General features: G+C 37.9%; 1 protein-coding gene across 1 annotated transcript in view; it reads right to left on the bottom strand.

The window, feature by feature from the left end:
* Positions 1-16,568, bottom strand: part of LOC116322583 (exostosin-1b-like) — a 39,684-nt gene that overhangs the window by 5,300 nt on the left and 17,816 nt on the right. Inside the window, exons 2-7 of the mRNA XM_031742686.2 lie at positions 9,891-9,984; positions 5,940-6,047; positions 4,148-4,267; positions 1,605-1,737; positions 1,047-1,165; positions 31-126 (exon numbers count right to left, since the gene is read on the bottom strand). Coding sequence (XP_031598546.1) covers positions 31-126; positions 1,047-1,165; positions 1,605-1,737; positions 4,148-4,267; positions 5,940-6,047; positions 9,891-9,984 — 670 coding nt within the window. The remainder of the gene's footprint in view (positions 1-30; positions 127-1,046; positions 1,166-1,604; positions 1,738-4,147; positions 4,268-5,939; positions 6,048-9,890; positions 9,985-16,568) is intronic.

The following is a 16,568-nucleotide window of genomic DNA, read 5'->3' on the forward strand; positions in this document are numbered from 1 at the left end:
ATATGACAGGTACACGCCTAAGGTTTTTACCTTGCTTTCTCCTTCTATTACAGTAACGGGGACTGATGTGGCAGGCCAGCGGTGCTTGGCAGGAAGAGGCTTTTCACAGTTCCACAAAACTATCACCTGCACAAAGAGGGGAAAAAAAAGTATGGTAATTAAAGATAAACACCACGAAGACCTTATTTTAATTTCAAAGCCATCTCTTTACTAGCTATGTAGAAGACAACAGCATCTTCATGAAACTGCATATCTATTTTCAGAACTGTCACACCACCTACACGACAGTGATGTGTCATTACTGTAAATGTTGAAACAAAATGTACTGACATTTAGCTGTACAGTTCTGTATGAGTACACATTTCTAGTGAATTTGCAAAAAGTCGAAATAATGGATAATGTGAACCCAATATTCACTGAAAAAGGCGACAGGATTGACTGAACACACCGAAACCCGTGCTGCAAAACACAGCACAGACACATAGTAGTTAAAACACTGCAACCATTAATATCTTAAACAGCTCTGTGTTTGAATTTCAACAGTATTTATGCACAACTTTCACGTCAGCAGAACAGCTGTACATTACATAGTTCTACTGCTAATGGCTTCTTATATTTCCTACAGTGTGCATTACCAGAGTATAAAAGGATCCGGAGAGAGTGGAGTGTTAGGGTGGATGTGTTGTGGCAGGAATGTTGCAAATGCAAATGATTTGGACAGCCTCCCTTCATCTCTCCAGCATGAATAAAATACTGCAGTTCAAAAGCAGCTTTAAACCAACAGCCGCACTTTGGTGATACGATAAACCTGAGAAATGACGCTGACATAGCGGCAGACCTCCCTTTCCTACCAAAGCGGCTTTGCTTGTGTGGTTTGTCTGTAAAATGTCTTAAAAATAATGCTTTGGAAACTTTCTGCATTTTAGGATGCAAAACATTTAAATTAGCCGACAGAAGGAAATCACATCAGCATCATGGAATAACCTCTGTGGATCAGGTCAGTGTGATCATAGCTGTGTGTGTGTGTGTGTTGGGTTTTTAATGACCTGGGCACAGTACTGGGATTTGGCCACAGCGACAAGTAACTTCATGACCGGCTGGGACTGGGAGACCAGTGGAGTGACCACATGAATGATCGCTGTAAACTTAGAAGGTGGCTTAATACCTAGAAGGCAAACAAAAAAACAAAAAAAAAACAGGACACGCAATTTTAAAAAAAGACATAAGAAAGAACTTTTTCTTCTTTCACATCTACTTCAAGCTGTGTGGATGCATAGCTGAACAGGTCTAATTAGGTCTGTAAAGGAAAGGAAGCCAGTTAACCAAATCCCAGTGTCAACAACAAGCCAAATATCTGGCCAATTAACACAAATTAGCACAAACACAACATGGCAAGTGTAACTGATGTGCTTCTCTGACAAATCATAAAATAATAAATATGCATTACATAACTTGTCAGTGATTTACATATTAGTTTACAAGCACTTAACACCTGTCACACACCACCTGTTTCTGTGTTGTGCCATAAATAAAATCAGTCTAACCAAGCCTGGGGTCTCCCAGTAATGTTGTTCCTATACTGCATGCATGATTGATTAACTGACCCAGCTTAGCGTAGTAGAAGGGAAAGTCTCTCAGGGAGGTGGAGTACTGAGGCAGGGTGAAAAGACCTCCAGGAAGACTGTTCCACATGAGGTTACTTCTTGAGGTGTGCAGCAGCACCCGGTCCTGAATTATCTACAGGAATAGGAGAGGAAGGTGGGGGGCGGGACAAGATCACATTTTTCAGTAAATTTATAAATTGATCATAAATAAAATCACAACAGTGCTTTTCCTGAGTTATTTCAAGACAAATAAACTTCTCACTGATTTCACAAGGACTGAGGAAATAGAGTTGTGCGTCGAGATTGTGCATGTCCAATCCAACATGCTGCTTGGGAACTGAGTGCAGGCATAGATCCTCTGGCACTTCTCAAAATTAACAACTGAAATTACAAGTCACTTCAAATAAACAAGGATCCTGCAGAATACAAATGAGGGCCTTTTTGTCTTCATCTTGTCGTGCCTTCTAATAAACATCCTCCTTTCATTCTGTTATGTGAATCTCTTTTAGGGTTTTTGTCGACTAATCTTTCAGTTTCCCAGTTATATAAATGAATTTCATGGTTTCATCTGTATATGTTATACATGTGTAACAAATTACAGAGTTGGATTTAGACTAGAAATGGGAGTGACAGAGCTATTTTGTAATTATGGAGAAATTGAGATGGTATGAATCTGTGAAAACAGACATTAGTTCATTTTAAAAATGCTGAAATACGATGTTGTAAGATCCTCACACAGTAAAAGCCTTTATGCACCAGATGCATAAAATTCATGTGAATGTTTCATGCATTAAAAATATTTTTCAGACCAACCACATAATTTCGCTGGATAAATTTGCGGCATTTTTTTTTTTTCCGAGACAAGCTCAATTTTTCAGACTCTTTATATCCAAATACAGATCTGACCATTTAGTCCACTGCATTTGACATCAAGTGTGTTTGAAACTCAAAATGTGCACTGGTACCAAATATAGAAATGGTAAAATAATATTTTACCTCAGACACACTGGCATCATGAAAATTGAATGAAAACAGCTGTGACACAACTTCAACTCGTGGATCAAACTATGAAATTCTCCCTGTTGTCGTGATCTTGTGGGAACTGGATGAACCCAGTTTCCCCCACTTTTATTTTTAGGAAAACATTTGGATGCTTGATTTTCTTTTCTTTTCTTCTTCTTCTTTTTTTTTTTTTTAATAAATGGTGCGTTTAAGAGCAATTTTTAAAAATTCAGAATTTTTAAAATCAATGGACTCTGTGTAATGAAATTAAAAGTCGTGTTTAGTTATTTAGCCCAATATTACATTCTGTATGCTTGTAAGCTTTGCAAGCCCACAGCATTACCTGTTCCCACTGAAATTCCCAGATGACTCTTAGACATTAAGAGGGTATCCTAATGAAATGTTAAGTGTCCTCAGAAGTTATGGTGTAGCTACCACAGCAAACTCTGTTTATTTCTGGCAAAGCATATGTGATGATAAAGTTGATTGTTCAGGTTCACCTTTACCTTGTTTATGGCAAAATATCAAGAATCCCCAGATAATGGTAGCTTGCTAAAAGAGTGCATCAGGAGTCAAAACATAGCTGATTTGGTGTTCCACTGTGGGATATTTCGGTACAGGGTTAAGATGTTGAGTGTAAACAGATCGAACATCAGCTTCTCTGGGTTGTAACTTTAGCCCGCTGACATGGAAAAGCCATCTCTGCCTTCTAATGCTCTGACTTACTTACTCTATGAAATGTCTGTAAAGTTATGCAAGCATAACTATTATTGGTGTGAATTGCAGTCAGCCATAAGACTGACTGCATGTTATGGAAAATAGCTGTAACATGATCTTCTTCACCTGCCATTCAGATAGTTTTTCAGTCACTTAGAGGTCACCTTCATTTGTTGTCATACAATAGTGTCAGGTAAATTTATAGACGCACAAATATTTAACCATGTAAACAGAGGATGAGTTTACAAAAAACAAACAAAAAACCTCGGTTCCACAGCTTTACAACATCATTTTTGCTTTTTTTCTTGCCTCTTTATCCTTTTCCATTCTTTACCGCTCTCATCTTTGTCTGTTTGTAACTCTAGCCCAAGAGCAGCGTGATAGGCTGCTATTCACCGGGAAGCTTACAGATAAATGGAGTCTGACAGGAACAAACTACTGACATGATTGATAGCCAAGCCACAGCGATACACAGCCTCAAAACATGACAGCAGTGCTTAACAATATATATCACTCCTCTTGGTTTTCAATGTGGTTTTGAGCATTTTCATTGTATTGTTTTACATCTGCTACTACACAGTCTGCACTGATAATATGTCACTACAAAGTCGATAAGTATAATGAAAAGAATTGAATCACTCCTAAATGATAAGACAACTAATAGATCTATAATTTAACTGTATTTTTACGCTTGTATTTATGCACAAATACAGAAGTGAAAAACACTAACAAGAGGTTTTAAAATATGACAAATAATATACAGCACTTTTACACCTGTATATAATGACACACATGTACAGAGTTGTATGTAGGTGTGTATGTACCTCCAGTGTGGTCAGTACTATCTTCTCCACAGAGTTGAAATAAGCCTCCCACAATAACTGTGTCTGCTGTCTCAGGGAGAGGATCTTATCCTGGTGGATGGAGCGCACTGTTGAAGGGATCTAGGGAACAGGTAAAATATCCAAGAACATTTATTTTAGTGAAGAAAGTATAAAAGAACAGCTTAAACTGGATACTCTCAATACACAAATCAGTTCTGCTGTCATATCGGCTGTATAGTAGTTTCAGGTGAAAGGGGTTAAAACCAACAAATCAGCACTGAACAATTCATGGAGGTCATTGAAAATGTGCCCTCAAAATGCAGCAATATTCAGACACTTTGCACTTGCTAGCTGACATAAACAAAAACTGGAAAAAAGAAGCAAGGAACACCTGCATGTTGCTGTTACCATCCCTTTTTAAGACATGCCAAAAACCTTCAGTGTTTAGGGGAAAAAAATAAACAAACTCATCTTCAATCTACATCATCATCATCTACAAGAATGAACACCCTTAGAGTTGTATGTAAAATGTTCTCATATGAACTAATAATAGATAATGTATGATGACACTTTACTAGAACCGATACTGACAATGCTCATGACAAGCACTGAACCAAATACTTTCACAATAATAGATTTGAGAAGCCAGCATTGTTACTTATCCCATTTCTAAAAAGGTACAAGTTCATTAAACATCAAGTGTGAATACATGTATAAAAGCAAAAGTGTTGGCAGTTTGTGCGTTTTAACACAAGGCCACTATCTTACCATGACTCAACATACTAGGAAATTCAAAATCACAAAATTGATGGTGACCAGATTCGGCATGAGTGACAAGCTCGGTGTCATGACATATGGAGACATTTCAAAGCAAAGCCCCGAAACACAAGGAACCATTGAACAGAAAGACTGTCTTACCATTGAACAAGGTCAGACAGTGCAATGTTTAGAAATTGGGGGTGGGTGGGTTACGGCTCGTAGGCCTCAGTTAGCAATGTAAATGTTAAACATCATGACAGTAAAATTTGCAAACGCCTGAACAAGCATGGCTTGTTTGGAAGGATTGCCAGAAGAAAGGCTTTTCTCTCTAAAAAGAATATTTTAGCATGACTTGAAAAGTCGCATCTGACCAAACTACAAAACTTCTGGAGCACTGTCCTTTGGACAGATGAGGCCAGAGTGGAGACAATTCACAGTTCCACATTTGGAAAACAAATAAACAAACAAAGAAAAAAACAAAACAAAGAACATATCAGCACAAATGACTCATACACACATCAAGCACAGTGGTGGAGTCGTGATAATTTTGGCTTGTTTCACAACAATAGAACCTGGGCACCTTGCAGTCATTGAGTCGACCACAAGCTCCTCTGTGTGTCTAGAGTCAGACATGAGGCCCTCTGTCTGACAGCTAAAGCTTCGCTGAAAATGAGTCATGCAACAAGACGATGGACCACAAAAAACAGCAGCAACTCACAGAAAACAACAAATGTGGTTCTACATGCTACTAAATCATGGGGCGTACTCAGTTTTTTATATTCCTTTGACAACCTTCTTTTTCACATGAATGTATGCATTGATATCTGTCCAATGAATTAGATTCTGATAAAATAACCAAAAACATCAAGACAGGATATAATGCTTTTACTATTATAACTTTCAGTGGTGATGAGGGATAAAAAATGTTTTTTTAGTGGTATTCTAGGAGGTTTTACTGAGCTATTATGGCACTCGAACTCTATATGTATATAGGGTATCCTGCTTTGGGTTTTAACTTAGAAGCTCTGCTTACCTGTAATAGCAGCCTTTCATCCCCAATAACAGCTGCCCTATTCCAGTCGATGATCTCTGAGAAGGGAAGCTCCCAGCCATTACTTAGCATCACTGGCACGCAAGCTGCCTGCAAGAGTAACACCACAAATACAGAGAGAAAATGAAGTGTTAATAAGGTGAACGGCTTTAAGAATGGAACCTGTGAAACTTGTGACACCCACAGTATGCTAATAACGTTTAAATTTACAGTAAATATCTTAAGCAGGGAGGAGAAGTTGAATAAGAGTGCATTCAGTTTGCCAGTGCCATATCGCCTGCTACCTGAGTCTTAAAATATTTATACTCTATATTCATATTCAGGGAACAACCAGGCATCGGTCTTGTGGAATAATTTCTCTTTTAGGAGGCAATAAAATAAAGGAGATACTCATATCAGGCAATTTAAACAGCTGGATCGACACTTTTTTTTCCACAGCACATTTCCGTAAACCACAGAATCGCTGCGATACTTTGATGACTACCTCTCAAAGTGACTAGGCAGTGTGGCTTCATAAAAATGATCAATGTACTTAGTGGAAAGGAAGATAAACTTTAAAATGGCTTAACTATCAAACCCCTGTGTCTAAGAGATGAATGAAATTCTTACTGAGGTGTTTCTGTTGGTGGATGTCTTTGTGTCTTAGTGTTACACAGCAGCCTCCTGTAATCTGTTAAGCGGACTGCCATTCACTGATTGGTCATGTGCATCCAGGAACAAACACTTGTGCATCAGAGTGCTGCAGTCTTCATCTAATACTGCATCTAATTCTTCTTGTCATTAGCAAAGGTCTTTGCATGCTTTACCTGCCTAGCTGCTCTCACAGAGAAATCATCTTCAAACTCTTGTAGGTAACTCAGCATATTACACAGCCAATATATGAAAGAACCATTATAAAAACTCAGTATGATTAACTTCCATCTATCATATATACTATTCTATACCAAAGTCTCAAGCCACTGTTCAATTCTCTATACTTCGCTAGGAAAATAGGTCATTGCTGGTTTTTTCCTGTTTCTTTAGGGGATGACTTTCATATATTGTTCATATGCTGTAGATGTTTTGTTTTGTTTTTTTAGGTGTGATCCAATTCTTCTTTTGTCCTCTTTGTCCTCTTCTGTTCTCTTTGGTAATCCTATTCTAGGCGGAAAAATATTATTTTTTGTATGTCTAACTTTTATCTTTCGCATTTTCACTCAACTCAACTGAGGAAATAGGAACAAATTATGCATTTTTGTCACAGAGTACTAATAATGAAGTGCTTCAAGATGCTATTTAAAATTGGTTCTTTGCCGTCTGTTGTGTGTAGACACAACATGGTTCATCAATTAAGTTAGGTACTTTTTTTAAATTCTTGAAGCCTTCACGGATCATTGTTATGTGGTCCAAAAGAAAAAAAACCTTCTGAAAATGGTCAGGTACAAGGACTAGACTGAAAAGTGGAAAAGCTGCTAATGGCCAAAGAAAAAACTTTGAAAAACCTTCAGAAAGCCTGGAGAACTACTGCTTAAAACCACATTAAAAATCACAATAAAACCTGCCCCTTGGAACCAAAATATAAAAGTAAGTGACTCAGTCCTATAATGTAGTTTCTTCTACAGGAACTAAGCATTAAGCATTGGATTTTCTTAATTACTTTATAACCACGTTTTCAAAAAAGTTAGAACTCTGGGTAAAATGTCATGGTCTGCACCTTTTCCGGAAGCTCTGCTTTCTCCCACTAAAAGATGCTGGGTTAATGTTACCCGTCTTGGACGATGGCACTCCAGCAAGAGATACTGTTAATCTCTGATTAAATAAAGATTAAAAAAAAGAAAATCTTCACTCCTTACACTCACTTCAGTCACTGGAACATTATGCCCCACAACAGCCTGTTTGCTTTCACAAATTCTCCCATCCGTCTGTCCTACTCAACTTCTTTGTTTCTTGTACAAGTGTTTACACACACCCCAGTGCCTCTCCCTGCCACGGCTCAGCCCTACAATCTAGCCAACCTCTGTATTCTAACTCCACTGCAGACACACTGCTTTCTCCTCTGGCGTCCTGTCTATGTGTGGCCTCCCCTGTGATGTAATCATCTTCCAATTTCATTCAATACAGAGGCAGTGCCCATGACGTCTGGTAAAATCAAAACTCATCATTTTAGTTCCGTCTCCTACAACATAAATTGCCTCAAGTGAAAGTATACGTTAAATAAAATTAACTTAGGAACTCTTCAACGTATGATCTGAGCACAATGTCACTACATGAGCCTGGCCATCTCTGTACACCTAAAACACAGACAGACTGTGTGAGATAATTACTGTGTTGGGGTTGAATTAGGGACACTTGTTGGATAATTGAGAAACATTAAATGCAGGGTAGCCATTCACATAAATGATTAAGCACATGTTTGCTGCCACAAAAAAACAAAAGTGGAGGAAGATTTGAGTAGATGGGGGGGAAGTCACCTAAAGGAATGGAAAAAGCTGAACCAGAAAAAAGAAACAAGATGGCAGAAAAAGCAGTGAGTCATACGCAGCTAAAGTAACACTAGCTGCACATTAACAAAATGACTGCCACTGGGTGAGAGAGCTACTAGGACTAAATAAGCACTTCACTTTTTGCACTCTCGAGTGCTGATGAGGAGCTTCATTGTTTGATCAGTTTTGGGGTTGACACACAACATTATTTCTTGAATCTTTTTAATCTATGTTTGCTTAATATAAGAAAGACTGTAAAATGATGATGCCTTAATGATCTTAGCACCTTACAATCTGTGTGGGCTGGACATCAGCTGAGATTTAATCATGTTCAAATTTTAAAGTGATTCCTTAAGAATAATCTGACTCTGTGTGTTTGTGTGTGTGTACTATGTTTACATATCTTTGTGCGGACCAAAAATTGGAATGTCAGTGTACTTGTGGGGACCAACAGCTCTTGTAGGGACAAAATGCCCATCCCCATGAGCTTGAAGGCATTTTTCAGGCTCAAAATGTGCTTCTTCAAGCAAAATTAAACAGATAATGTTGCATAAGATTTGTATTTCCTGATCTATTGTACTGTACAACCCTGTTTCCCCAAAAAATAAAATATCAGTCTAAGTAGTAGACTGTTTTTAAATATAAGTCATTTAAAAACTATACATAACTGAAAATAATACCAAGACAATATATCAAATATATAGTGCCTTAAGGTTCTTTTTCTATAAAGCCAAGCTGTTGTAATATGTACAGAATGTCACTTGCCACTGCTTTGCTGAAATAAGCAAGACCTTCAATTTAAAATAAAAGAAAAAGAAAAAAGAGTCGGATGGCAGCATGCACTGCTCCAAACCCTGTCCAATATTAATGATGGCCTCACAGATGTCAAGACACGCTACCTGCTGTGATGACTAAAGTGTAATATAGACTTGGGCTGTGAATCTTTGTAGAGTCTATGACAGAGATATTTATCCCTCAAGTTTTTCCACTTCTTTGTACATCCCATTTCAGCATTCTCTCTCTCCAGGAATTTGCTGACATTTGTGAGTCCTTGTATTGATGCTATGATTAATATTCCTTATACTGACATCAGTTGTTATTCTCTCACCGATTTAAAAACTATGGCAAAAAGTATCTAGAAATGGGTAAGAGGAATCGACGGTAGTGAACAAGCCAATCACAATGGTTGAAGGGTGTGCTGACGCGATGTTTAGCTACGTTTCCAGGCAGGTCATATTCGTAGAGTTATAGATGGGTTTACGGTTACAACATAGCTACTGCGTAGATTCAGGGAGCAGCTGTTTCTTTTAGTTGTGAGATGTCCCACTTAGTCTTTTTTTTTTAACATTAGTTTTAGGATTACATTCATTTTCGCCATCCTAAAATATTGAATAAAATTCACAATGAGCCTATATTCTAACAAAATACAGTCAGCAGTAAAAAGCAATATGTGCGTTTTTTAATCACTGACCTGTAAAGCCTCTAAGAAGCGAAAGGAACCCAGCCGTCGTCCTCGAGGTACCAGACAGAATGTGGAGTTGTACAGCATTTCTCTGTAGTCATACCTGCAGAGCAAGAAATTAGAGAAATTAGCAACACATGTTCAGAAGATGAATTTAGGCAACCATACAGAAAACAGAGCTGTGTTTTTGTTTATCGATTATAAAAATCTTACTAAAAAAAAAAGAAAAAAACAGACTTAAGTAAATGCAGAACCAATTTTTTTTTTTTTTACATGTGCAAAAGACATGTTACCTCTCTTTTTTTGGATAAAGGAATACCTTGAAAGAATTAATACTATGAGGAAAAAGCCCATTTCTCTGATCTTGACTTCTGCCCACTCACCTATAAACCCCTTTGCCCTTTCACCTGCACATCTAAACATCTCTCGTTCTTCCTCCATTCAATCTAAGCCTCAGTCAGCACTTGCTTGGATTAAGAAGCTGCTTGGAATTCCTTCGGTGTCATTACTATGTGCAAGAGAGTGAGTGTAAAAAGGAGCGGTTTTTGTGTGTGTGTGTGTGTGTGTTTGTGCATATGTGTCTTGGCTAGTTGTGCATTCAGCTGAGTTTTATGAAGGATAACTGGAAGTGTAAATATTTTATTTCTCAGTATTATTTGCAAACAAGGACAAATGCAAATGTGTGCTACATTTAAAACAAGTTGTGGTTACATTTGAATGAGACTACAAATATGCAAAGGTGAGTCATCATTTGTGTTTACCTACTGTGTATATCTACCTGGATGTCCACAGCCTCTCCTTTACTGTTCGTGTGTGTGTGTATACATATATTATGCTTAGGGATTCACTCCTGGGTGTCTCACCAAGTGCACTGGTAAGGCTCAATATTAAAAAGGCACACTGCTCTGCAGACTTGATCCATGAACTGATTTACATCAAGTCTACAGGGCACTACACAGTCAAGACACATCCTGGCATACTACTATACACACTTGGTAAAAGTAATACACAGTAGTACACTGTACCTCCAGCTCTTCCTAAGCACTTTCATAACATAAAGCACAACACTTTTTCTCGCTATACCCAATATACAATCATCCAAAACCACATTTTTAGACACACTAAAATATACCTCAAAAGGTGTCTGAGAAATATATACCTATGACCATAATACAATATTATTATACCACTATCAAGTGATTTACAGAGAAATAAAAGGGGCATGCATTATAGTGACATAAAAGCATAAAAGCAACAGCTAAGCTTGATTACTGTTGATAATACACTTAAGTAATAAATAATACACTATAAAACACAGAAATCCATTATCAACACTGGAATTATTAGTAGGTCAGAGCAACTAATGCTGCAGAGTAGATAGCACAGATGTTGCTCTAATCTGTGCATCCATTATGAAATAGTGGACTTAATGATCAGTGTGACTACATCACAGATGGATTGCAAGATGACAAACACACAGTCTAGCAAGAGTCATGATATTTAACCATTTTGCATGCTTATAAAATCAGAAATGTAGGTCTGTATCTGGGCCCGGCTGGGTGTAAGTTTTTCACATCCATCATCTTTTCTGTCAGTGCAAACTCAGGGAAGACCAGATGTTCCTCTCCCTGCATACCTCCATTCTTCCCTACTCTTCCAGATGGCTGCCTGCGGGGAGGAGCAGTCTCACAGTATGCTACCTCATGTCAGTGAGGACGTTAAGGATGAGTGTTCAAAAACATCTTCCTTTTGAACCAGCTCATGCCTTGGTGTTTTTCTTATATATTTCACAGTGCAAGTAAGGCATGAAAAGGTTTAACAGACTGGTCTCAAACAGCATAGATGTCAGTGAGAAGCTCATTGCCCGCATCTCACAGCATTTAACTCTGCATGATATGAGGCAAATCCTGCCTTGTCCCATATTTCCACCATGCAGTTAGCTGCTGGTGAACAGAGCAGTTCCACAGTAGCAGATTGGCTGTAGGGGTGAGCAAAAAAGAAACAAAAAATAACAACAACAAAAAACCCCACAACTTTTCCCTGTTTGCTTCTCTCTTTTTGTACCTTCGAAAGAGAAAACTGTGTTAGTCTGCGCCATTTTATGGATTCTGGACATTGTACTCAAATGAATGAGTGCAATTTTTCCTTTTCTAAATCCATTTACTTTCATAATTCCTTCAACCCCTTTGTTAGGGTGGGTGAGGGTGAGCTAATAACATAAAAGTCAAACTACATTGCAAAACAATACAGCTTAGCCTAAACCCACACAGAGTTAGGACTGAACCTCGACCAGCTGGTCAGTCAGAGCGACCACACTGTTGACATTTACTGACCATTGTGTTGTTCTTGGTTAGAAACAACCACCTTTTAGAAATGGAAGCTCCTTTTATATGACCACTCGGTGTTGTCTAACTGTGAGTGACACAGGGAAGACGGGAGTGGAGACTAGTAAAAAGAAACCTTAAAGTCAGAATATATACCGATTTGTCAACCAGTAAATTAGTTGTTAAGTTTACCAAAACCCCTTTACTTTCTTCCATAGTTAGTCAACATAGTTTCTCTTTTGTGTTTGTGCGTTTAACTAATTGCCGTCTTTCACAGGTCACTGAACTCAGCTGGAAATTCCATCAGCAGGGACCAACCCCTGGCCTGCAATGCTATGCTGTGCAAATAAGCATGCTTGTATCACTTTTAAAGGAAAAGAAGTAGCTGTATTTTTAAACAGCATACACTGGTTTACAATGATACAGTGATGGCAAGTGTTATGCAAGAGGAAAAAAGCAAATCTAGGACACGCTGTACACAGATTCCAGTGAAAATATGATGAGGTGTTTGTTCACTTCTGTAAAATCATTTTACACAGTTGAGGTTCAAGGCCAGAATGGCACATAAAGGTGGAACCCTGTTATTTGCCAATAATCGGTGCATAGTTTCAATTGACAGGAAGAAAGTAGACCGATCAAGCCTCAGTTTAGGTGCAAACACTCTCCTCCATGCACAAGAGAAGAGATGAGAGAAACACACTAATGTGGCCTCATAATTTCGACACTTTACTTGATATTAATACATAACTAGTCCATCTCTGATAAATGTCCAAATTTCTTCACTGAGGAAAACAAAAAGAAAAAAAGAAAAGGAAAAAGACTTGGCAGTAAAATGGCAAAACATCAGTTTCAATGCTGTGACCTTCTGTTACGCCTCTTTACATAAGCCTATTAATTCTTGAATATAATTTAAAAAATATTTTTTTGTATTATAGTTAAGGAATAAGAATGATTCAGAAAGAGAAATGAATAACAAGAAGTGAGCTGGGTCAAGAATGAACATCAACCAGTCTCCTAGCAACCAGAACGGATGGTGTGAAAAAGAAATGCATAGCACACTTTGTCAAGTGCCGGAGGAGACTCAGAAGAAGAGCCAAAGTGTTTGTCTCCCATAATCCATGCAAGAGACCACACACATTAACAACATAACAACTCACAGAGAGGGCTGCAATCAAAAGAGCCATTGACGTGGCATTTCAAAGTGCTGATATTGGTTCCACCAGCATGACTACCAGGAACTACAGAGCAGTTTCCTTTAATTTATGTAATTGTTGGTTCTCTTAATCCTCTACACAGTATACCTTTACACAACAACAAATGATTTGATTGCATGAATTTTCAAAAGTGGTATTGTTAGATTGATACAGATAGGTAAGGTGAAGCAGGATGAAAGATGATTTACTCATAAAATGACCAAGGACAGTTTCATTGCTGGGCAACAACACGATTTCTGTAACCTAGATTTGGACAAACTTAACCATCAATTTGTTTAATTATGCCAAATTCAAAATAAATTTGGAAAGGAATAAATACATATCGAACTTAATTTGGTCGCTTGGGTTTTTGGTTTGTTTTTTTTAAGCTTACAAACCAACAGAAGTGGACTTTTATCTACTGGTATTACATTGACAATGCCAAGATCAAGGTATGCCAATGACAAATGTCACTGTACATGCTGTAATTTGTTATATAAAGCAGAGAAAAATTCTAAAGTATAGTAACAGTAGGACAGTTATATATAACACTAGATCTGTGTATGATATGCCCTTTGATCAAACCAACTGCTGTCAGATGAGAACAGAAATTCTGAAGATTTGGGCAGAGCACCACTTTTTGTCTGCGTGACTTTGTTGTAGTATCTGTAAACTCTGGCTACACATTTAATCTTGCAATAAAGAGTATTCAAGTTCTTAAAAAGAGAAAATCCGTAACAAGGTTCAACATCATAAATGATCTGATGGCCTGGGGCTAGTTTAAAAAAATAAATAAATAAATACTATCGCTGGGCATGTTGGTTAACCAGCTTATTGCTCTTTTAGGATCAGTGATGGTGTTTCCACAAATTCATTCACCTGTTCAAACTGGCTAAAATGTATTTTCAGTCAGTTACAGTTAGTATTCTCACATTAAAATGCCAGCAAAGCTTCATGCCTGTTGAGATCTTAAAATTTGAAAAAGAACAATCTAGTGTCTGTTTGTTTTATGTAGTGAAAGCATAAAGCATAACTGATTTAACCAGATGCTAAAATTAAACCCGTCTGCATACAAACTATTTATTTTGACACAGTCTTAGCAGCAGCTGATCATCCCACTATTTCCAGCAGTGACAGGGGAGTAGTACTACTTCTATAGATTTATCTTAAACCTCTAGATAATTAGATACATTTCTCTGGGTTAAACTAGCACTATACAAAGAAATTACATTTGCTTCTTTTCTTTTCTTTTTTTTTTTAAACAAAAACTCCCATTTAATGGCCCAGGAACCAGTGGGAGAAAGAACGTTATAGTAGACATCGGTTAAAGTAGAAACTGATTTAACAATTGTCTCCACAACAAAGGAGAGATTGCATGAACTGAAACGAGAAGGCAGCTATACGACTGTGCTGCTCTCCCACCCCACAGTACCAATACTAACTTCATATCTAATTTTCCGCCTTCTCTTTTCTGTCACAGTTGGACTAGGTTGATAGACATTTGGCTGTTGCCAGGACCATTACTCTGAGCCTGAGGAATTTGAGCCTGAAAGGCAATGAGTGAAAGTGAGTGTCATCAGAAGATAAAGGAAAAGAAGGATAAACAACAGCTGACAACTGAACACTAGATCCAAGCCCCGCACAGCCAGAGCCACCCATGGCAAGACTGTCACAGACAAACACATAAAGCCTCATTTTAAGCTCAACACACATCGGAGCAACTTCAATAGTTGAACAAACGGACCATCTTAGACTCAGCTGTTTTGTTTTTTGACAAGACTGCACACAAGGAAGTAGACATGAACACCACACAGTGACGGGCCCAAGAGGGGAAAATTTTTGGAGGAATTCAGAAAAAAACAAACAAACACTCTTATTGAAAGACTTGCATCTAATGTAATATGAATTTACATATAGTGATTTTTCGGGTAGTGGAAAAATCATTAACTGACTGTTTATCTCTACAAAGCAATCAAACAAATGCTTTGAATATGGGATTAATAGCATCAAACTTGCAAGAGGGTATTTTGCAGTCTAGATACTGGAATCTGTGGTAGCATGTCTTAAAAGATTTTATTACAGCTTGGCAAAAACTTGCACACCAACCAAAGCGAGACTGAGCCTACACAAATTTATTCTGTTTATATATCTGAATATTAGTTAAACTGTGAAATCCATTCCAGTAATGCAACACAATGAAGAACTTCAACACTAGGGGACACACAAGTTATCGGCCAGAATAACTAAAGAGAACAACTTAAAGCTTAAAATACTCCATTGGCCTGAGGATGAAACATGACTGATTAATGTCTAAGACTGTTATGAATGAGATTCCCTGCACTATCTTGCATTTAATAGGGTAGTTAATCTTGACCGTTTTTACCTGCAGCCATGATAAACGAGAAACTTCTTTGAAGCATTGGTGCCTCGAGCAAGGAGGTTCACAAAAAAAGAAGAAGCGGAAGGCAATAGAGCTTCAGGGGTAAAAGAAAAAAAATCTAATTGAAATCAACTACACATTTACAATGTCGCCTAGACCTGGCTGTGCTAGACTTTCTTTCACCGAGTAAGACAGTTTCCCACATCAGCACAGTAATTTACATTATGGGAAATAATCATTTATTTTTAATAAGAAAACAGGATTGCATAAACATATTGTAGGTAGCTGGATCGCTGAATGTATTTTTTCCATTGAAAAATTTATGGTTGTTACACTTTATTAGAAAAGAGGACAGTTTTCCAGCGGTGCAAGAATTACCATTGCTGCTTAATGGAGTTTAACAAGGACTGTGTGCTCAAGCCCGAGTCAATGGAGCAGAGAGAATGTTAGAACCAATATGGCTTTTTCAAAAACAAAGCCTTTACTCATTTCCTCAAGGCGCCTTGGACTCACTCATCTTCCTCTGGTTAATGAGTTCAAAGACAGCTTTATAAAACATTTACAGACACACAGAGGGGGGTCTAAAGCTCCACCACATTACATGACCTCAGGTTAATTTACCCAATTACTATGCTTTGAGTCTTCTATCACTCTTCTTTTTCTTGTGCCCCTTCTCAGTCTATCCATCTTAAGCCCTCACTAAACAGGAAAACTTAAACACAAAAACCTTTCATCTGCTCAAATGCTGCTACACACACCCGTAGGTTTGTACAATTACACTCAACATCCT

The sequence above is a fragment of the Oreochromis aureus genome, linkage group 11 (genome assembly GCF_013358895.1).
Source record: "Oreochromis aureus strain Israel breed Guangdong linkage group 11, ZZ_aureus, whole genome shotgun sequence".
Lineage (NCBI taxonomy): Eukaryota > Metazoa > Chordata > Actinopteri > Cichliformes > Cichlidae > Oreochromis > Oreochromis aureus.